This window comes from Rhinopithecus bieti, unplaced genomic scaffold (genome assembly GCF_001698545.2).
Source record: "Rhinopithecus bieti isolate Rb0 unplaced genomic scaffold, ASM169854v2 scaffold_10351, whole genome shotgun sequence".
Taxonomy (NCBI): domain Eukaryota; kingdom Metazoa; phylum Chordata; class Mammalia; order Primates; family Cercopithecidae; genus Rhinopithecus; species Rhinopithecus bieti.
Window position 1 is genome coordinate 150689 of NW_016806805.1, and position 22747 is coordinate 173435.

General features: G+C 39.4%; 1 protein-coding gene across 2 annotated transcripts in view; it reads left to right on the top strand.

Annotated features, from left to right (window-relative positions):
• The window catches only part of ZNF365 (zinc finger protein 365), a 31775-nt gene extending 18342 nt beyond the window's left edge, over positions 1-13433 (top strand). The window contains exons 4-5 of one of the 2 annotated variants that reach the window (XM_017877563.1): positions 9734-9771; positions 10518-13433. In XM_017877563.1, coding sequence (XP_017733052.1) covers positions 9734-9771; positions 10518-10779 — 300 coding nt within the window. In that variant the 3' untranslated portion in view covers positions 10780-13433. The remainder of the gene's footprint in view (positions 1-9733; positions 9772-10517) is intronic. The other variant, XM_017877564.1, reaches the window with a different exon arrangement.
• The last annotated feature ends 9314 nt before the right edge of the window (positions 13434-22747 follow it).

Here is a 22747-nt window from a genome sequence, read left to right on the forward strand (position 1 = left end):
AAAAAAAAAAAAAAAAAAAAAAAAAAAATCTTATGAATTTAGTAAAGTAAAATCAAATCACATACACATTTTTTTTTCCTTAATAGGGAGGCAAACACTGTTCAACAGTCTCTACAGGTTAAAATTCTTCATATAGATTTTCAAAAAGACTGAAAGATTCACAGGTGATAGTTCTAGGTTAGATTCCTGCATACAGTTTTGCATATAGTTTCAGGAGTTTAAGAAATGCCTAGAGCCCAGATGACATCCCTGGATGTGGATAGAGATCCAGGTTCTCATAAGTGGCTTGATCAGGATTCCCTTGGTCTCATTGGAGGGCAGAGGGAGGTACAAATAACCATACCCTAGGTCGGCAAGGGGGCGGGGGCAGGTGGTCATATCTGCCCTCTCTACAGTTCCCTACAACAAAGCCAAGGAAAGAGTTTTGGATGCCCCAAAGCAGTTTATTTATAACATTTCCATTACTTGTTGAACTTTATTTATGCTTACTTCTTTCCTAGAAGATTTTTAAATGATTTTTTTCTTATTGCTTCCATCCCCGCAGCAAATGGGCTCTATTATAAGGAAAAGAAAAATAGGCAACAACATTTATGCTGATCAAAAGATTAGCAAGGTTGCTACTGGTTGATTAAGAAGTTTACTTAGAGCTTTCTGGAAGCCAGGGTGAAAAGGCAACATGATTAAATAATAAAACTAATTGTCCAGAAGAAGGAATGAGATGAAAGGCAGGTGGATAAAAGAAGGAACAGCAGAGAGGAAGGACGGAAAGAAATTAAGAAATCCTACATGGTGCTTGCTGTAATCATATACACTTGGCCTTAGCGCAGCTCAGTGATATAAGCCCCAGAACTTTCCAGAACAAAAAGAGACTGGAAGGAAGTGTGTTACATCTGTGAGGTTTCAGGCACTATATTCAAAGCAGTCTCATCCATGTAACATATTTATTATTTTCTGGGTGGATGTCTGTGGTCTTCTATGTGAAACGCTTCTGAGGGGGAAGTCACATCACACCTTGATCCCTCTCTGTCGCCTCCTTGGGAAACCATGAGAGTGTCCAGCCTTGACTAGCTGTGGCTGGAGGGACTATCTGAGCCTCTTTCTGCCATCTTCTTTCATCCTGCCCTCTCAAGAGAGGGTTGGGGCATGAGGTTATGGTACCTAGATGTGAGGTGAAAAGGCCTGAAAATACCTGGCTTCCGGTTTATTCTTACCCTGCTTCTGACTGGGCAAGATAGTTGGTCTCCCTGGGCCTGTAGTTCTTCTGTAAAATGAAGGGGTTGGATTCAGTGCTTTCCAAGTTGTTTTGGCCTCTTAACTTATCTGAGCATCACCTGACTTTGATGGTTAGGAATTCTAAAATTAAAATGTAGCATTGACACTTTCATATTTAGAATTATAAGTCATCCAGAGCTAAGAAATGTATGAAATCTTCCGATACTCAGTCAAGAGGAACCTCAAAGAGAAGAAACAATGGAGGGCAAGGAGGAAGAAAGGAAGCCCATTGATTCTCTCTTTTAAAATTGTTTTTGCTCACCTCTTTTGCTTAGTTTACTTTTTTGGCTTGAAAGTTGAACATTTTTTCAAGAGACATAGCCAGTCATTATTTCTCATCAAGCCAAATAATGTAATCAAAAGTTGAGTAGCATTTTGGCTCTTCTAGTTAGATATGTACATGCAAGATTATATCCAGTTGTGTCGCTTGACAATGTGACACGTTCTAAAAAATGTGTGGTTGGGCAATTTTGTCATTGTGTGAGCATCATAGAGTGTATTTACACAAACCTGCATGGTATAACCTACTACGTGCCTAGGCTATATGGTTTGGCCTATTACTCCCAGGCTATAAACCTACACAGCATGTTACTGTACTGAATGCTGTAGGTGATTGGAGCACAATGATAAGTATTTATGTATCTAAACAGAGAAGAAGAGAAGGCACAGTAAAAATATGATGTTATAAAAGGTAAGAAATGGTATAGCTGTATAGGGCATTCACCATGAATGGAGCTTACAGGATTGGAATTTGCTCTGGGTGAGATGGTGAGTGTCTGGTGAGTGAATGTGAATGCCTAGGACATTACTGTACACTACTGTAGACTTTATGAACACTGTACACTTAGGCTACACTAAATTTGTTTAAAACTTTTCTCTCAATAATAAATTAACCTTAGCTTACTATAACATTTTTACCTTATAGACTTTTAAATTGTTTTTTAATTTTTTGACTCTTGTAATAACAGCTTAAAATACAAACATTATATAGAAGTACAACAATATTTTCTTTTTTAATTTTTTTATTTTTTAATTTTTGATTTCCATTGGTTTTGGGGGAACAGGTGGTATATGGTTACATGAATAAATTATTTAGTGGTGATTACTGAGATTTTGGTGCACCCATCACCCAAGCAGTGTACACTGTACCCAATTTGTAGTCTTTTATCTCTCACACCCCTCCCACCCTTTTCTCCTCCACCCCTTCCCCGAGTCCTCAAAGTCCATTGTATCATTCTTATGCCTTTGCATTCTCATAGCTTAGCTCCCACTTATGAGTGAGAACATATGATGTTTGGTTTTCCATTCCTGAGTTACTTCACTTAGAATAATGGTCTCCAATTCCATCCAGGTTGCTGAGAATGTCATTATTGCTTTCCTTTTTATGGCTGAGTGGTAGTCCACAGTACATATAAACCACAATTTCTTTATCCACTAGTTGATTAATGGGCATGGGCATTTGGGCTGGTTCAATATTTTCTCATTTGCAAATTGTCCTGCTATAAATGTATATGCAATTATCTTTTTCATATAATGACTTCTTTTCCTCTGGGTAGGTACCCAGTAGTAGGATTCTGGATCAAATGGTAGTTCTACTTTAGTTCTTTATGAAATCTCCACACTATTTTCCATAGTGGTTGTACTAGTTTACATTCCCACCAGCAGTATAAAAGTGTTCCCTTTTCACTGTATCTCTGCCAACATCTATTTAAAAACTTTTTTTTATTATGGCCATTCTTGTAGGAGTGGGGTGGTATCATTTTGTGGTTTTGATTTGCATTTCCCTGATCATTAGTAATGTTAAGCATTTCTTCATATGTTTGTTGGCCATTTGTATATCTTCTTTTGAGAATTGTCTATTCATGTCCTTAGTCTACTTCTGATGGGGTTTTTTTTCTTGATAATTTGTTTGAGTTTCTTGTAGATTCTGGATATTAGTCCTTTATCAGATGCATAGATGTGAAGATTTTCTCGCACTCTGTGGGTTGTCTGTATACTCTGCTGATTGTTTCTTTTGCTGTGCAGAAGCTTTTCAGTTTAAGTCTTATCTATTTATCTTTGTTTTTGTTGCATTTGCTTTTGGGTTGTTGGTCATGAAGTCTTTGCCTAAGCCATTGTTTAGAAGGGCTTTTCTGATGTTATCTTCTAGAATTTTTATGGTTTCAGGTCTTAGATTTAAGACCTTGATCCATCTTGAGTTGATTTTTGTATAAGGTGAGAGGTGAAGATCCAGTTTCATTCTTCTACATGTGGTTTGCCGATTATGTCAGTACCATTTGTTGGAAAGGGTGGCCTTTCCCCACTTTGTTTCTGTTTGCCTTGTTGGCTGTAAGTATTTGGCTTTACTTCTGTGTTCTCTATTCTGGTCTATGCTGTTCCATTGGTTTATGTGCTTTTTCTTAATTATTTTTTAGACAGAGTCTTGCTCTGTTGCCAGGCTAGAGTGCAGTGGCATGATCTCGGCTCATTGTAACCTCCACCTTTTGGGTTCAAGCGATTCTTCTGCCTCAGCCTCCTGAGTAGCTGGGATTACAGGTACCTGCCACCATGCCCAGCTAATTTTTTATATTTTTAGTAGAGATGGTGTTTCACCATGTTGACCAGGCTGGTCTTGAACTTCTGACCTCAGGTGATCCGCCCACCTCGGCCTCCCAAAGTGCTGGGATTACAGGCATGAGCCACCGTGCCCGGCCCTATGTGCTTATTTTTATACCAGAGAAGTACAATAATATTTTCTTTATGTCCTTATTCAACAAGGTTTTTTTCTGTTTTACATTTTAAATTTTCTTGTAAGCTTTTTTTTTGGTTGTTAAAATCTAAGACACAAATGCACACAGAGCCTGGATTATCAGTATTCCTGTTCACATCTCGTCCCACTGGAAGGTCTTCAGAGGCTGTAACATGTACTGAGCTGTCATCTCCTATGGTCACAACGCCTTCTTTTGGAATACTTCCTGAAGGACCTGCCTGAGGCTGTTTTACAGATAACATTTTATTTTTATAGAACAGCTACACTCTAAAATAGAAAGATAAAAAGTATAGTGTAGTAAATACACAAACCAGTAACATAGTCATTTATTGTCATTATCAAGTATTATGCTCTGTACATAATTGTATGTGCTATACTTCTATGTGACTGGCAGCACAGTAGATTTGTTTACACCAGCATCACCACAAACAAGTAATTCATTGTGCTGCGACCTTATAACAGCTGTGGTGTCACTTGGTGATAGGAATTTTCAAGCTTTATTATAATATTATGGGACCACCCTCATATATGCAGTCTGTTGTTGACTGAAACGTAGTTTTGTAGTACATGACTGTGTATATGTGTGCATCACAAACAAATGTACCTATACATGTACGTGCATGCATATACACACATAAGTACATGCACAAAAATGTACACATACATATATACATACACAAATGGGAAATTAATAAATATTTATGTTTGTACCTTCTGTATTCCAAATATGATATGATCTACCTTCACGGACTTGCTCTACCGAAGGAAAAATGGACTAATTCAAATAAAATACAGTGCAGTTAGAATATAGCAAGAAATTTAGAGATGAGAGCTGTGTATGAGTGGGGCATGGTCAGGCTGTGGTGAGGGAACTGTTTGAGGGTTGGAAGGTGGATACGTTGCCCAAGGAAGACCAAGAATGAGGTATGTGATTTCTGAAAGGATTAGGCAGATATGGTTTCCCCTTGTATGGCACTCTAAACTCTGCTTTGAACCATAGTCAGCCACATTAAGAGACAGTGTGCACACCCTGTAGACCATTTTTTCTTGTAACAGTCTGTTTCATTGTCATACAGTTTGAATATACCTTATCTGAAATGCTTGGGACCAGAAATGTTTCAGTTTTAGATTTTTTTAGAGTTTGAAATACTTGCATGCAGCTTACTGGTTCAGCATTCCTAATTCAAAATGTTCCAGTGTGAGTATTTCCTTGGAGGGTCATGTTGGCTCTCAAAGAGTTTCACATTTTGGAGCTTTCGGGTTTTGGGTGTTTGGATTAGGGATATTCAGGCTGCGGTAGTTAGCACTATGTAAAATTATATTCGTTTGTTTATTCGGTAATTGTGTCCCCCTCCTCACTGAGAGCAGTTTCCTCAGTACCAATAAGTTCTGCACCCCAGCAAATATGTGTTAAATGAATTACTGCTAGTCCTGATTTAGCAACCTGCAGGACATAAATGCAACACTTAAAATAAGATTATCCAAGCTGTTTCATGACCTTCCATTTGAGCAGTTGTGTGAGTGATTTTGACAGATGGGATAGCAGGTCACGTTGTGTCTAATTCGACACCATTTTTCAGAGCATAAAGATACAATATCTGAGTAAGCATGTTATATTTTTAGAAATCAGCCAGGTGAACAAGAACATAAAGGCTCAAGGGAATTGAGGGAAAGATACAGATGCCAAAACGTTATTTCAGCAAAGGCACTAAATGTGAGGGGAAGGAAATTTTTCCATTGCAAAGAAGATTCTTAATGCTGTAAGTCACCTTAGAAAGAAGAAACTTACATATCAATCTAGGAATTTCACTGCTCTCTAGAGGTAGTAATGAGAAAAAGAGGGAAGAGAAGAGAGGGAGGGAACTTAGGTGGTGTAAGAAGGGAAATGAGGATCTACGCTGTTTTTGTAGTGCAGCCTTAGTGGAGAGAGTGAGATCTGGGCTGGGGATGGTATTCCTCATCGTTCTAAAGGAGGAAACTCAGGTGTGCAAGCAAGAAGGGGAGAGTGGGGAGTAGAGTCAGAATCTTCTGCTTGTTCTGTGGTGCACTGGGGTGAGAAGCTATCCTTGGTATGGCTGAGGCTTCAGAAGCCTGGGTTTCTGGGCTCTCTATACCTTCACTAAGCTAGGCCAAAGATAATATTTAAAACTTTCTTTGTTAAAGGAATCTGAGTTATTCTTTGTCTCTATAGCCACAGATATCCTGGGCAGATTTGGCACTTTGATGATATCCTGGGCACAGATTTGACAGTTTGATAATATCAAAGACATGGCTTCTTATTTTATAGGTGAATGTATATTAGAGGCTGAGCATCCCTATTCCAAAAATCTGACCTTCTTTTTTTTTTTTTTTGAGGCGGAATTTTGCTCTTGTTGCCCAGGCCAGAGTGCAATGCTGTGATCACAGTTCACTGCAACCTCTGCCTCCCCGCTTCAAGCAATTCTCCTGCCTCAACCTCCTGAGTGGCTAGGATTACAGGGGCCTGCCACCATGCCCAGCTAATTTTTTTTTTTTTTTTGTCTTTTTAGTAGAGACAGGGGTTTCACCATATTGGCCAGGCTGGTCTCGAACTCCTGACCTCAGGTGATCTGCCCACCTCAGCCTCTCTAAGTACTGGGATTGCAGGCATGAGCCACTGCGTCCGGCCAAATCTGACATTCTAAATGCTCCAAAATCCAAAACATTTTGAGTGCTCTCCAGGGTCATGCTCAAAGGAAATGCTCGTTGGAGCATTTCGGTTCTCATATTTCTGGATTAGGGTTGCTGAACCGGTAAGTAGAATGCAAATATTCTGAAATTCTAAATCTGAAGCACTTCTAGTCCCAAGCATTTTGGATAAGATTTAGTCAAACCTGTACTTAGGTTGGCTTTTAGTACAAGGCTGTTTGTGTTTTTCCAACCTGGGACCTTGATCAAAGGCTCTTTTGATCTTCATCTTAACATCCTCCTCTCCCTAATCAAAAAGAAAACAAAAATGTTGTACTAGGAGAAAATGGAAGTAGGTAGATGGGCTAAGTGAGAAAAGGTTTTCCATCTGCCTGAGGCCAAAGGGGCCAGGAGGAACAGTGGCCTCTTGTGTTCACGGAGGGAGCAGAGGAAATTCTGTGGTGGCTGTGATGATAAACTCCAGCCTCCACCCCAAACCTCATCATTTATAGGATCCTTGGAGGAATTCTAGTCCAGCCATTGATTCCACTTAATTTATTGTATACATACTTCTTTGTTCTTATATTTATGTACATGAACACGTAGTTTTTAAGAAGACAGTACAGAGTGAAGGCTTGCTCAGACTTAGAGTCTGCTAACTTGGATTTGAAGCCCAGCCCGAACACTGGTAAAGCACTGAGGCTTCAAGTCAGTTACTTAACTCTGCTACCATAGCTTCCATATCTGTAAAATTGGAATGATGGTGCTTACCTCCTAAGGGCTGCTATGAGGGTTAATTCTGCCTGTTATGTGGTCAGTATTTGATCTGGTGTGTGACATTTACACATGCACAATTTATAGTACTTTTATCTGTGTGAGCTTCATGACCCATCTTTACTCATCTTTATCATGCATTTCCCTCTCGGTAAGACACAGTAAAGTCCTTTCATTTCTTGAGGTCCCAGCAGGGCCCATTAGTGACATTGATAGTCACTAAGGTTGGTGTTCTAAAAACATTTTTGAAATCAGAGATCACTTTGAACATGTGATAACACTGTTAGCCTTTTTCTTAAGGAAAGAAGCATACATACACATGTATTTCTCTCTCTCTCTCTCTCTCTGTCTGTCTCTCAATTTTCTCAAAATTCCAAAGAGCAGTATATATACAAATGTATGCAACAGATCATTCAACTGCCACTTACATACATACAAACAGTAAAGTGAACACATTTTGTTATGCTCCAATAATTTAAAAAAAAATAAGGAGGAAAGATTTAAAGGAAGAAACACTCTGTTTATTTTTACAGTTTACACATTGACTGAAATTCACTGAAGGAGCCCAGCTGAGAAATACTTTTTGGTGTTGGTGGGGTAGAGAAAGTTGATGCCAGTGCCTTCGGGTCCCCAGAAGCTACCAGCCTGGTGCTTTCCAGAGCGATCTGTCCCACCTTCTTTGTATGTTGCATAATCTTTGGGACCTCATGTGAGAATGGTGCCTTTTTCTGTTACAATTTACTAATCTCAAGCCAAACCCAGCCTGCATGAACAGGGTCAAATATTGCTGAGTTCTGATTGTGTCAAAAGACAGAACACAAGAATCCTGTCTTGTCTCTTCATGACATGAGCCTCCTTTTTTTAAGGAACCTCCTTTGTGGCTTGCTGCAGTCAGAAGAATGCAAGCGATGATCCTGTTAGGCTGAGCTTGGGTTTTCAGATTATTTTAGTACAGCAGGGACACATGTCTTGGCCACACTGGCCCAATACCAAGGTGGCCTTTTCTCCATATTTTATTTGTCGTTTCTCTTCTTCTGTTGGTCTGCCTGCTAATGTGACACCACTTATTCTAGTGAAAGCTATATGAGGAAGATCAGGATCCGGAGAATGGAAATATGCTGCATATACACTGGATGGTGACATTTCTATCACAAAATGATAATTATCAATTTATTCTGCAAATGATAATATTTCAAGCCTAGCCACAAAAGTGCATGCAGATATTTTATTGCATGAGTTATTAGGAGTAGGAAATCATCTCAATGAGAGACAGCCTCAGGGACAACTGTGGGGTTGTTCTTCATATTCTCTCATTTTAGAAATGATGTATTATAGGCAAGAAACCTTTTATGTCAATGTTCTCCTTAGTTGATACATTGTGACTGGCCACAGCTATAGATTAGCTGCAAATACAGCCTGCATCAATCAAGAAATCATGGCAGATCATTTCAGGTTATCAAATTTTATGTATTTATTTTATTTCAATAGTTTTGGAGGGAATAGGTGGTTTTTGGTTACATGAATAAATTATTTAGTGGTGATTTCTGAGATTTTGATGCACCCATCACGTGAGCAGTGTACATTATACCCATATGTTGTCTGTTATCTGTCACCCCACTCCTTAAAGAACTAAAAGTAGAACTACTGTTTGATCCAGCAGTCCCACTACTGGGTATCTACCCAAAGGAAAAGAAGTAAATTATATGAGAAAGACACATGCACACACATGTTTATAGCAGCACAATTTGCAACTGCAAAAATATGGAATCAGCCTAAGTGCCCATCAACCAATGAGTGGATAAAGAAAATGTGGTATATATAAACTGTGGAATACTACTCGGGCATAAAATGGAATGAAATAATGGTCTTTGCAGCAAGAGGCCATTATTCTAAGTGAAGTAACTCAGGAATGGAAAATCAAGTATCTTATGTTCTCACTTATAAGTGGGAGCTAAGCTATGAAGATGCAAAGGCATTCCAGTATTTGAAAACATATTTCTTCAGATGTTGCTCTACCAGGAGGCTCTTTTGAGTGTTTGAGATCTGTTGACATAGACTTCTCAGAAATCTCAGAACAAGTGCCCACAGAGGCTCCTGGAGTAAGCAAGCAAAGACTGAGCATGAGATGTTCTTGTTCACCAGTGCGATGGATGGTGCTGCAGGTCATGCTACCAGTAACAGTTACTGACTCCCTTAATGGGAATGCAAGTTTTAGAAAATAAAAGAAATATTTTAAAAACCAAATCCAGCCCTCAAATGCAGTAACATTTTTTCTTATTTGTCTTCCTTCAGCTTACAGACATCTCCTCAAATAGGAAACCCAAATGCCTGTATGTATGTCTTTTTATACTTGGGCCATTTGATAATGTTTGTATTGTATGTTTTCCTGTTGCATTTTGTATGAGATCATATCTATTTTATATGATATCTATATTATAAGTGGATTTGGGAGGCTTAAGTGAAAACTGACCTGCATGTATACCTAACTTTGTGAAAAGTTGATGTGACCTTTTGCTATCCTATTAGTCTATTAGTATATGCCACTATGATGGTACCGGAGGATTATTTTTAGAGTATTATATTGTATAACTTTCTCTCATTGAGGTATAGTGTGGCCGTAATAACTCTGTATACTATTAATGTAGTTCATGTACTACATTGTTTATGTAAATCCATACTGGGAGTTATATGCTTTCCAACGTCTATGCAGTGAATTTGTCTGAGTCTGCTAGTCATCACTTAACGAGTCAAGAGACATGAGTTCTGGTCCCATCTTCTCCATAGACCAACTGTCTGTATTATTCTGGGTAGTAATTAACATTTTCTGTACCTCAGTCTTATCACTGTAAATAGGACTAGTAATATCTCCCTGGGAATTTAGTACCATGTGATCATTTCATGGACACCACAGGAATTTTTGGAAGAAAAATACCCATATTATGATTTGTCTTTGTGGTAGCATTATCACCACTGTAGCATGTAGGAGAGATTGTGCCATGAGTAGTTATTCTTTTAAGGTTTTAAAGAAATCTTTCTTTCTGCTCATCTCTTCTCCACTCCCCCCAACCCTCTGTAGAAGCCGAGGGCACCCGCATTCGGTGTGTAACCATCCTGATCTCAAGGCCCATTTCCACCCAAAGGGAAGGAACTACCTGAAAAAGGCCAAGGATGACAGAGCCAGCATGCAGCCTGCCAAGGCCATTCACGAACAGGCCGAGTCCTCAAGAGACCTCTGCAGACCTCAGAAGAAAGGGGAGCTCCTGGGGTTTGGCCGCAAAGGCAACATTAGGCCCAAAATGGCTAAAAAAAAGCCAACAGCCATTGTGAACATCATCTAAAAGGGTGGGTGGTGCTGGACCAATCATTGCTGGGCTTTGGGGAACGTTGTTCCAGGGGCCAACAGTAATGTCCTTCTGGAAACATTCCATGGTAAGACACATTGGAAAAGCCAAGGGCGTAACACAGGCAAGCACCTCGATTAACCAGAGGTTACCAAATGGGAATCTTAGTGAACCAGAATTTTATTATAACCCCCTTTTAGAAGCTTGCAAATTACAGAAAGAATAAAAAATTAAATCAATCCTAAAGCTCTAACTTCTAAAGTAACTGGCCCAGTCTCCAGTAATCTTGGCCTCTGGGCTTCTATGCAGTGGTCATTAATTTTCAGGCCCAAGGCCACACAAAATGTCAGGCCTAGGGAGAAAATTCATTGTGCCCACTGCTCTCCAAAGTGCGAGGCAAGGAATGGGAGTGTAAATAGCAGTAAAATGAAAATATTTGTGTTTGTGTATAACCTTTGCCTCAGCTAATTTGAAAGCCTCCAAAATAAGGATTCCCATTCCCTGAGTATTGTGGTTAATCAAGATTTCAATTTCTGGGTTGCTCAAGGGACTCATTCAGTCAGACTTCAGTTCTCATTTCGACAGAGTGTCTTTCAGTTCGTTTGTTTGATTGAGGTTTTTTGGTGGCCTAGATGCATGTTTATTCAGATTTTGGTACACCTCTGCCGTCTTGTTTGGCTGAGTATTCTGCACCCACAGACCACGCTGCCAGCCTCTATCTTAATAGCTGCTTCTGTGGATCTGGGTGGGGAGTGCAGTAAAACCCTCTTTTGATTAGCACCCAGCATGGGCTCAGTGTCTAGGTGGTTGGAATGACAGTGGACTGCACGCTTGGTGCATTGTGATCATCCTGGAAGCACTGCGGGTGTCGCCAAGCCCTTTCCTAAGACCTGCTTCCTGGACAGTGTCACTGGCCCTCTCTCTCTCTGCTATGGGCATGACTTTCTCTTCGCTGGCTTAACTTTTCCACTGGGTGGTTCACTTCGCCTCCTGCTGCTTCTGTGCCCTGTTAAGGCTTCAGGTATCTTTCAACAAAGTATCTGGAGTGTTCACTGTATGTTGCATTCTCAAGTAGTTTCTGAACTAAACAATGCATGTAGGAGCCAGAATCTGACACTGTTTTCCCCTCCTTGCTTCCCTAAAATGGCTTTTGTTTCCACAAAGAGCTGTTAAGAATTTCCTGCTGTATGATTTTCCTCAAGAATGAATTTCCATGTTATTTTTTCCTTAAATTTAGCAATATCATCAGGTCTCATGCAGAGTTTACAAGTGCTGACATTCTTCTGAAAACAGGAATAATTTTGTCCACAGATATATACATATATACATATATATAACACATACAAAATATATATGTTAAGTATATTAATAATTTATTTTTAAATACTCATGGAGAAAGTGTGTGTTTGTGGTGGGTGGTTTTTAAACTATATATGTTTGTTCATGTAAACTGAATTCTCTTATTTAAAAAATCAAAACTATAACCTAATTAACATTGGCAGAATTATGATTGTTATTGCAATAAGCATCAGATTAGCAGTGCATTAAAAATAGGTAATAAAGCAGTTGCTTAAATGCCAGTCAATTAAAAGTGTAACTTACCATTATACAAACATTTTGAACCTACCATAATGAAAATGTCCATTTTTGAATCTTCACTTTGACTTTTGGTTTCTGGGGGGTGGATATTCATGTGATGTATAAGCAGCTATCAAGTGGGGAAAAACATTGTTGTGAATATCACTGTTTTAGGCTAACATTGTAAAAATTGTAATGTTATAATTATTTTTTATTTGAAGAATTAAGTTCTCCCTCTAAAGTTATTTATTATTGATGCTTATACCATGATTGCACTTTAGCCTTTTACATACTAAGAACATGACTTGTTAGTTGTATTGCATGCTCTTTGTCCCGTACTGTGTGTGCAATGACAACTTGTTTCTGTTTTATTTAAAGTAACTGACATTTTGGATTTTCATCTAACATACCTAGAGGGCAGGGCAACTTTCTCTGACAGTGGTACCCCATGATCTTCAGGAAGTATCATAATGTCATCCTACTCTACATTTCACAAGACAAATTATTTTGAGATTTGTTTATTATATTAAAAATCTTTTTAAGTTCCCACTAAATTTTGACCCCCATATAAAGAAATGTGTTATGTATGTTGTGCCTCCTTAGAGACATAAATTTAGTGTCAAAAAATGGGAGATGGCTTACTCAGAAGCATACTCCACTTAACACACCATGACCCGAGCTAAGTGCCATGTCCCGTTTGTGTCTTATTTTTAAATATTTCCTTTGTCCACATGGGCAGTTGACCTTAGAGTTAAGGCGGTTGCTTTTTTGAAGAAATCACCAAAGTGTCTGGGAAACTATGTTCAAGATTAAACTGGAGAGTAGATTTAATTTTATTTGTCTTGTAGGGAAGAAATCTTCCCTTGAACTGTTTTTCTTGCTTTTTCCCTTTTTCCCAAACTAGGTTACAGATCCTTATCTGCAAGGTTCAAGTTGCTTAGACACTGTTTTCCAGTATTCTGCAGGGCCAGTCAGTTGTACAGAAGTTGGAATATTCTGTTCCCAGAATTAAAGAAGTTTTTAGATTATGAAATATTATGATAATAAAGCTATATTTCTGACTAATGTGTTGATATGTTTTGTCTAGCTGGAGTGTTTTTTGGGGAGCCAAATATGTTGGTCCACTAACAGGAAACAAAATGGTCCTTCATGAATAAGCTGTTCATCATACGTATAATCACCAGGATCTTGTGTACCTATAGGTTTTCTTGAAAATTTAGCTAGATCATTTTTGTTCATCATAATGCCTATGTCTAAAAGTTATTTTTGCATATGTTCACACTGAGACAGCTTCATTAAAAGCCCATTTGGCACTTTTCCCCATCTTCCTCCACAACCATGAGTAATTTTCCTACACTGTATTTTTAAACTTGTCAGCTCTTAGCAATTCATAAACCGATTTCACAGTATATATCCCAGCCTATACATGCTATACATCCAAGACATTGCAAAGCCCAGAGAGTGATCAGGATAGATAACAGAGAGAAGTATATGACTGGTGGAATTGCTCAGCCGTTGTTCTTTTAAGAACCATGAAATCAGGAAAATTTAGGGGACTCCACTTGTTTAGGAGCTGTGAGAGTTATTTGGGAGGTGACCTTAGTCTGCCCTTATAGTTGACCCTTGAACAGTGCAAGGGTTAGGGACACCGATTCCTGTGTAAGTTAAAATCCGTGAGTAACTTTTGACTGCTCAGAAACTTAACTACTGATAGCCTACTGATGACCAGAAGCCATACTGATAACGTAGTTAACACATATTTTGTATGTTAAATGTATTATCTACCATATTCTTACAATCAAACCAGAGAAAAGAACACGTTAGTAGGAAAGTCATAAGGAAGAGAAGATATAGTTATATTCATTAAGTGGAAGTGGATCATCATAGAGGTCTTCATTCTCATTGTCTTCACATTGGGTGGGCTGAGGAGGAAAAGGAGGAGGAATGGTTTGTCTTGCTACCTTTGGTGGCAGAAGAAATCAGGATAAAACTGGACCCGCTCAGTTCAAACCTATATCGCTCAAGAGTCAACTGTATTTATATCAAAGTTAATGGGTTCCCCAGGTTATAGTGTTTTTGAGAAATAGCTGTGACATTCCTGATTATCTCAGTTTATTAGAAAACATAAATCCCAGTATCTTGATCCTGCGTAATCTGGATCCTTCAGAAGTGAATTCCAGGGGTGGCATGCCTGCTCAATCCCAAACACAAGCCCTGGAGCAATTTCAAATGTTTAAATGATGGAGAGCTTTAGAAATTGAATTCCTTTTGGTGGAATTAAGTAAATTTTATCTTTTGTGTTCCTTTTTTTTTTGTTGTTCATGTTCTAGGTCAGAACACATCTGAAATTTTCATTTAAGAAAGGAGTATTCAAACTGTAGCCCTGTGTTAAATTTACTCTGGATTTTCAGCTATTATTCCAGGATGGAAAAGAGTTTTTCCAGTAGAGGCACCTCACATATAGGCAGGCTAGATTCTCCTTCCCACCCTGTAATGGGGACACTGATACATGTTGCATATGTGGAGGTAGATGCCTAGGATGGTAAGTGAGAACTTTGGTACCAATGTCTTGTGAGAAGAGGAGAGATGATTGCTGCCCTTAAGTATCTGAGGTGTTATCACATAGAAAAATACATATTTTGTGTGGCTGCAAAAGATATTACTGAAATCTGTGAGAGAAAGTTCTGAGGAAGCAGATATCAAATCACTAAATGAAAAATTTCTAAGCACAATGGAATAGGTCACCTAGTTAAAAAGTGAGTTCCCTGTCTCTGAGCTATTCTTTCCTTTATGTTAGACTGGGATTCTACACTGGGTTGGGAATTGGGCTGGGTTCTTCCAAAAATACTTGTAGCCTTGGGATTCTATTGTTATATATATACTCATGTTATATTAATGTAAATGTTGGCCACATAAAACAGTGTTGACATGGTAACTTGATTTTGGAGATTTTATTTCACTGACTTGGGCTTTGCAAAGTTTGTAAACTTTGTAAAGTCACAAAGATAACACGCACCCATATTTATTCATACAGAATCCTTTTGAAGCAAGTAGGGCTGAGGAGGTACAAGTTTCTACTCTTAGCAGGTGAAGAAACAGCAGTTGGGGAAACGGGAGATGTACATCTGTTACTATTACCTCAGCATGATGTGCTTCTTGGAACGGAAGCATCTCACCTCCCTGAATGTGATTTCAGTGTTTAAAGAGAAGGTACATTTTTTGTTACAACATGACTCCTGAATGCAAGCCAGGAGCCTCATCTGGTGTTCAGTTAAATCAACAGCAGTTCTTTCCAGCACTGGAAGATAAACTAGCAATGTTGGACTTAGAGATGGTGTGTGTCATGTCAGGCTCCAGCATCATGCCTTCTTCAGGCATTTTCCAGGTAGTTTTGATGATTCTTCAGCTTTTGCCTTTCTTATTAATATACTTAAGCAGGTGACATCATCACATTTTGCAATGAGAGTGAGGCTTATGATGGCTTGAAAGGGTTTCCAGGGCCCAGGAACACCTCTGTGACAGAGCTTCAGTGAGAAAAAGAAATTGTCCTTCTACATCTCAACCAATGCTCCTTCACCATGTTCTGCCTCCTCATTGACAAAAGTCCAGAAAATGGTCCTATATGCATTTGTTGATTACATAAAGGTTCTCAGTGTCCTGAAATTCTGTTTTTAACATTTATGATCAGTTATTGCACCTATGGAAGCCACTGTGGGGGTTATAGACATTGCCACTCTACAAGCTCCAGACCTCTGCCACCCCTTAGAGCTGAGGACCCCAACTTGCCAAGGAATTTCAAAGTCTCAGATTGAAGTCTGTTAGATATTAGTGCATATGTTTGTGGACATTTCACATTCGTTGTTTGCTGACCGACAAGTGACGTTGTTCACTTTGGTTGAGTATATCATAGAGAAACAGAAAGATGGTTTTGTATCTCAACCTCTCCTCTTTCCAAGCCCTAATTCTTTGTTCAAGGGTGAGACCCCACTTCCCCATTCACAGGAATGTACTGTATTTTTATCTTTAAGTGTGCCTGTAGCTTGAAATCATAGCTAACACTTCTCATGTAGTCCTAAACACAGAGGTCTGGTAGAGGGAACCAAGATTCTTAAAGGATAAGCGATACTGGAGGAGCTTAGAGTGAGTAAGGGCAAGTAGAGTGGACACACAGTTAGTTATTGGGACGAAGATCAAAGCTTTGAATTTGCCCTGCATGCCCTGGCTCTGGCCTGCCTCTCTACTCCAGCCAGCACCAGACCTCTTGCTCCTTTCCAGCCACTGCCTTCCTTTCAGAGCATTGGAGATACCGTGCTCTCTCCATGCACTGCTTCCCTGACATGTTGTGTCTTCTGTCTGGAATGGCCTTCTCTTTCTTTTTCATCTAGTTAATTTCTGTTCAGCCTTCAGATTTGAGATCAAGTGTCACTTCCCCAAGGCAGCTTCATAACTCTCAGAATACCGTGTACCTATTCCTTGTAGGACTGATTCCAGGTGCTCCTTTATAATATTTAATGGTATGATGACTTGACGCATATCTGCCTTCCTCACTGTTCTGTCCTTTCCATAACAAGCGGCCAAGTCTGTACCTTTTATCCCTGGTATGTCCCGAGTGCCAGATGCAGTACCCAGCATAGAGTGGGTCCTCAATAAGGTATTTGTGGAGTATGGGAACATCAGTGGCCTCAGATATGCTAAAAAATAAAAGTACAATGAGAAAATGGACTTTCTTCCAGCTGGGGAGGATCAAAGAGGAAGTAGTGTTTGCAGAATGAACAGGATTGGAGTTAGCAAAACAGAACAGAGCATTTTAGGCAGTCTGAGTGTGGTCATGGAGGTAGAAAGCACAGGACAAGTGAGCCCTGGGAAGTAATATGATTTTTCCTTGTATATCCATTTCTTGGCCAATCTGTATCCCTGTTTTAAGGGTAAGCCCATCAGGTCTGCAGCTATCCTGTAGTGTTGTATCCCATTGTGGAGAACTGTATCTACCCTGATTCTCCAGCACCTAGCTGGGCCTGCCGCTATGTAGGGATTCAGGTGATCCAGTGAGACAGCATCATTCTTGGAACCTGGGCAGGGGCTCAGCTTGCCAGAGGGACAAGTAGCTCCAGCTCTAGGAATAGAAAAACTACAACGGTATGGAATCCGGCAGAGTGTTGGAGCACTCTTCTTCTGCTTCTAAGGGTCCTTCCAGCAAGGGCTGGAGCCCACACACTGGCTGCCACTCTTCTTATTGAAGCCATTCCTACAAATTTTATAAAATTAATCAGAGAAGCATGGAGGGGAGAAACAAAAATAAACCAAGCTGGCAGCGCAGTCAGTGTTTGTCATGAGGTCAGCTTGCTCTCTGACCTGCTTCCCCATAGTGGTTTGTAGCCTATTGTCCCAGAATCATGCAGACCCTGCTGTAAGACTATAGCTCCCCTGAACTGCTGTATAGATAACAACTCAAACACTACAAAACATTAAGCTTTTCCTCTGAGATATTCCTTCAGGTCCTGTGTACCAGTGAAACTACTGACACCTGCTTGCCTGAAGGACCCCACAAGATGCTGACTCACTAAAGAATGCAGTTCCCATATCCCCTTTACCCTTCTTAGGAAAACTTTTGACTTTTGACCCTCATTGTCCCTGATTCCCTTAAAACGCCAGTCCAGGAAAATCAGGGAGATGGATTTGAGGGTCTCCACTCATTTCCTGACTCAGTGCCCTGTGATCATTAAACTCTTTTTCTGCTGCAAACCCTGCTGCCTCAGTGTATTTAACTATTACTGTGTAGGAGGCATATGAAACTGTTGGTCCTACAGCCTTATCGGTAGCTATTTTAATACTTTCCTTCTTTTAGCCTGCATCTATGGTTAGATAGAAAATACATGGCATTTCCTTCTGAATCCATGGTAGACATTGCTAATTGACCAGGGTTATCTTTCCTGATGAACACAGACATAGCCTCAGAATCCTTCTTAACACAGCCTTAACCAGCTGTGGTAGGCAGAAAGTCTACCCACCCAAACTTTTAACTTTGGAAGAATCCTTTAGATAATAACTATGTGTTGTTTAAGCCACTAAACTTGTGATAATTTGTTACAGCAGCCATAGAAAGTGAGTATACCAGCTAGTCAGCACACAAATCACAATCTATTTGCCCTTCCTCAACAATGGTGCCGTTGTAAGGGCACTGGTGTTGGCATCCTGCTTTACAAATTACATCTGCTTTGACTGTGGGTCCAGTTTCCTCATCTGGAAAATAGATAGAATGATGTCTTGCCTTGGACATGTGGAAAGCACATGGGAACAACCATAAAGTCTTCTTTCTCCCCTAATAACTTTCTAACCAAGAACTTGGACATAGAAAAACAAGATTCTTCCCTGTGTACTAAAACAAAAGGCAACGTTTAATGAACTAGAGCAGAAAATCATAAAGTTACATTAAACGGTCTGAATGGTGGTGAAGAACTGACTATAACCTGTTTGAAGATATTAACCTATCTAATAGAAACAGATAGGTATTAACATATCTAAAGAAAGACATCAGGCTCCGCCACTTACTAGTTTTATTATCTTGAGCAACTTACTTAATCTATTAGAGCCTCATTGTCTCTCTTTGTATTCAGGATTATGGTGCAGATTCAATAAGATATCCATATAAAGTTTTTAGCGTAATACCTGGCACAGAGTCAGTACTTAATATATTTGTTTATTTGAGACTGTTGGCTAAATATGGAGACTTAGAAAAGAGAGTGTCAGAAAACAAATACCAACAGCATCTTTTGGGGGATAAATGGGCCAGTAAATAAAATTCCCCTCCCAAGTTATGAATTAACCAATACTTATTAACACACAAGCCCAATGCCTAGAGACCAAAATATCAGAGCTACCGGCAAGACCAGATTGTAGAACACTCTTTCTACTCATATATTGATGCATTGATTTTGCACCTTCATGCAATTGCTTTGCTTTGCTTCTTAGTGCCCTATGTTTTTATTCCCCGGCAGGATTAAGAGAGTGTCTCTGGTCTTCTTTTCTTGGATCTACTTTCTCTACTCCAGCTGTAGTTGACATCTGCCCTTCTTTTTGGCTGTTCGGAATTCAAACCCCCTTCTTGTATCTGCAGGGAGATTCCTTCCCTGATGGGGTAGGGCCATCTCCTACTTAGAAGCTGAAAATGCCACATGCTCACTTTCCTAGCTTTTCCTGAAACTCTGTGACTTAGACTCTGCCTATCAGATATGTCCACCCCAAGTTCTGGTCCAAAGGAATTAACTTAAAGAGGTGGGGGTGTCTAAAATCCTGTCTGGTGATGGAAGAGAATGGAGGCAGCAGCTCCATCCAGTTGCCTGAGGCATTGGCAATGACAGTTCTGACAGCAGAATCTTAGTGTTTTCAGTAGACCAGTTCAATGGCATAATTTTGGCATTGTTTCTGGCTGGCTAACACCTCCACATCTGGTTCTCTGTCCTCCCCAGAGATAATGTGATGTAAGAATGCCATTTTAATAAACTCTTTTCTAACAGATCTCTAGAATCCATCTCTGTTGCTTGCAACTAAGAACCCTGATGAATAGACCACACCCGCTTCAAGTACTTTGGGAAGTGAGGAACCATTTCCCTTGAAGGGTCTGTAGTGCATTCCAGTTGGGCTGTAATGAAGTGGTCATTGACTCTGTGGCACAAAAGGTTTTTTTTTTGTATTCTTACTCAGCCCATTTCCTTCTTGTGCTTCAAGGTCAGGTACAGAGTACTGCATATGCCTAATAGGAGGGAGCTGTTCATCAAACTGAATAATCAGTTTGGCTCAATAGCTTAAACAAGTCCTGGTTTAAGTCCTCACCAGATGGATCTTGTCAGAATCACTAGAGTTAACTAGATATTCATCCATCCAACCAACCAATCAACCAACCATTCACCAATATTTATTTGGGGTCCTGTATAAGCCAGTCATGCAATTGTGGGTACAGGAGATACAGGCTGCCTCATGACCAAAAATATATGGGGGTAACTGGTGAAGTTTTCTGAAGCATCAGGGCCAATCCCATCTGAAATATCAGGGTCAATTTCCTCTCTGTGATGGTGTCCACATTACTCTGACTGGCCCTAGTGCATTTATAGCCATTCTAGGACCACAGGATCTCAACAGAATCCCTGACTCAGTCATTCTCTGTCCCATGGCACCATGTATTTTCTCAACAGCACTGACTACTATCTGAAATTATCTTATTTATTGGTTTACCTGTTTATTGTCTTTCCCTTCCTTTTACCTCATGGGACTGCTTTGTTGGTTTTGTTCACTGACTACTACTAAAATCCTGATTGACGAAGCCTTGTTCAAAGAACCAATAAATTGGCTCTAGAGAGAAAACTCTCTTGAGCTGTGATTTGGAGCAGGGCTAGGGGATAGCTACTGTTGACTAGGAGGTTACAATGAAAAGACTTTGAGGAATTCCTGCAGTATGTAGAATGTATAGAGGAATCTCTCTCTCTTTTTTTTTTTTCCTTCAACTTTTATTTTAAGTTCCAGGGTACATGTGCAGGATTTGTTACATAGGTAAACATGTACCATGGTGGTTTGCTGCACAGATCAACCCATCACCTTGGTATTATGCCCAGCATCCATTAGCTATTCTTCCTGATGCTCTCCCTCCCAACCCATAGGCACCTGTGTGTGTAGTTCCCCTCCCTATGTCTATGTGTTCATATTATTCAGCTCCAACTTATAAGTGAGAACATGTGGTGTTTGGTTTTCTGTTCCTGCATTAGTTTGATGAGGATGATGGCTTCCAGCTCCATCCATGTCCCTGTAAAGGACATGATCTCATTCCTTTTTATGGCTGTATAGTATTCCATGGTATATATGTACCACATTTTCTTTATCCAGTCTATCACTGATGGGCATTTGGGTTTATTCCATGTCTTTGGTATTTTCATGTCAAACAGTATTTCTGCTTCTAGGTCTTTGAGGAATCATCACACTGTCTTCCACAATGGTTGAAATAATTTACACTCCCACCAACAGTGTAAAAGTGTTCCATTTTCTCTACAACCTTGCCAGCATCTATTGCTTGTGGACTTTTTAGTAATTGCCATTCTGACTAGTGTGAGATGGTATATCGTTGTGGTTTTGATTTGCATTTCTCTAATGATCAGTGATGTTAAACTTTTTTTCATATGTTTGTCCATTGCATAAATGGTCTTCTTTTGAGAAGTGTCTGTTCATGCCCTTTGTCCACTTTTTAGTGGGATTTTTTTTTTTCAATTGTAAATTTGTTTAAGTTCCTTGTGGACTCTGGATGTTAGACCTATTAGAGGGAGAGATCGCAAAAATTTTCTCCCATTTTGTAAGTTGTCTGTTCACTCTGATGATAGTTTATTTTGCTGTGCAAGAAGCACTTTAGTTTAATCAGATCACACATGTCAATTTTTGCTTTTGTTGCAAAACTGCTTTTGGTGTTTTCATCATGAAATCTGTGTTATGTCTATGTCCAAAATGGTATTGCCTAGATTTTCTTCTAGGGTTTTTATAGTTTTAGGTTTTACATTTAAGTCTTTAATCCATCTTGAGTTAATTTTTGTATAAGGTGCAAGGAAGGAATCTAGTTCCAATTTTCTGCATGTGGCTAGCCAGTTCCCCAGCACTATTTATTAAATAGAGACTCCTTTCCTCATTGCTTGTTTTTGTCAGGTTTGTTGAAGATTCGATCATTGTAGCTGAGCAGTCTTATTTCTGAGTTCTCTATTCTGTTCCATTGGTTTATGTGTCTGTTTTTGTGCCAGTACCATACTATTTTCATTACCGTAGCCATGTAGTACAGTTTGAAGTTGGGTAGCATGGTGACTCCAGCTTTGTTCTTTTTGCTTAGGATTGTCTTGGCTATTCAGGCTCTTTTTTGATTTCATATGAATTTTAAAACTAATGAGAACAAAGAGACAATGTACCAGAATCTCTGGGACGCAACTAAAGTAGTGTCAAGAGGTAAATTTATGGCATTAAATGCCCACATCAAAAAGCTGGAAAGATCTCAAATTAATAACCAAAACTAAAAGAGCTACAGAACCGAAACCAAACAAACCCAAAACTAGCAGAAGACAAGAAAAAAAGAAAACTTCAAGCCAATATCCCTGATGAACATTAATGCAAAAATCCTCAATAAAATACTGGCAAACTGAATCCAGCAGCACATCAAAAAGTTTATCCATCACTATCAAATTGGCTTCTTCCCCAGGATGCAAGTTTGATTCAATATATGCAAATCAATAAATGTAATTCATTACATAGGCAGAACTAAAGACAAATACCACATGATTATCTCAATAGATGCAGAAAAGGCCTTCAATAAAGTTTGACATCCCTTCATATTAGAAACTCTAAATAAACTAGATATTGAAGGAAC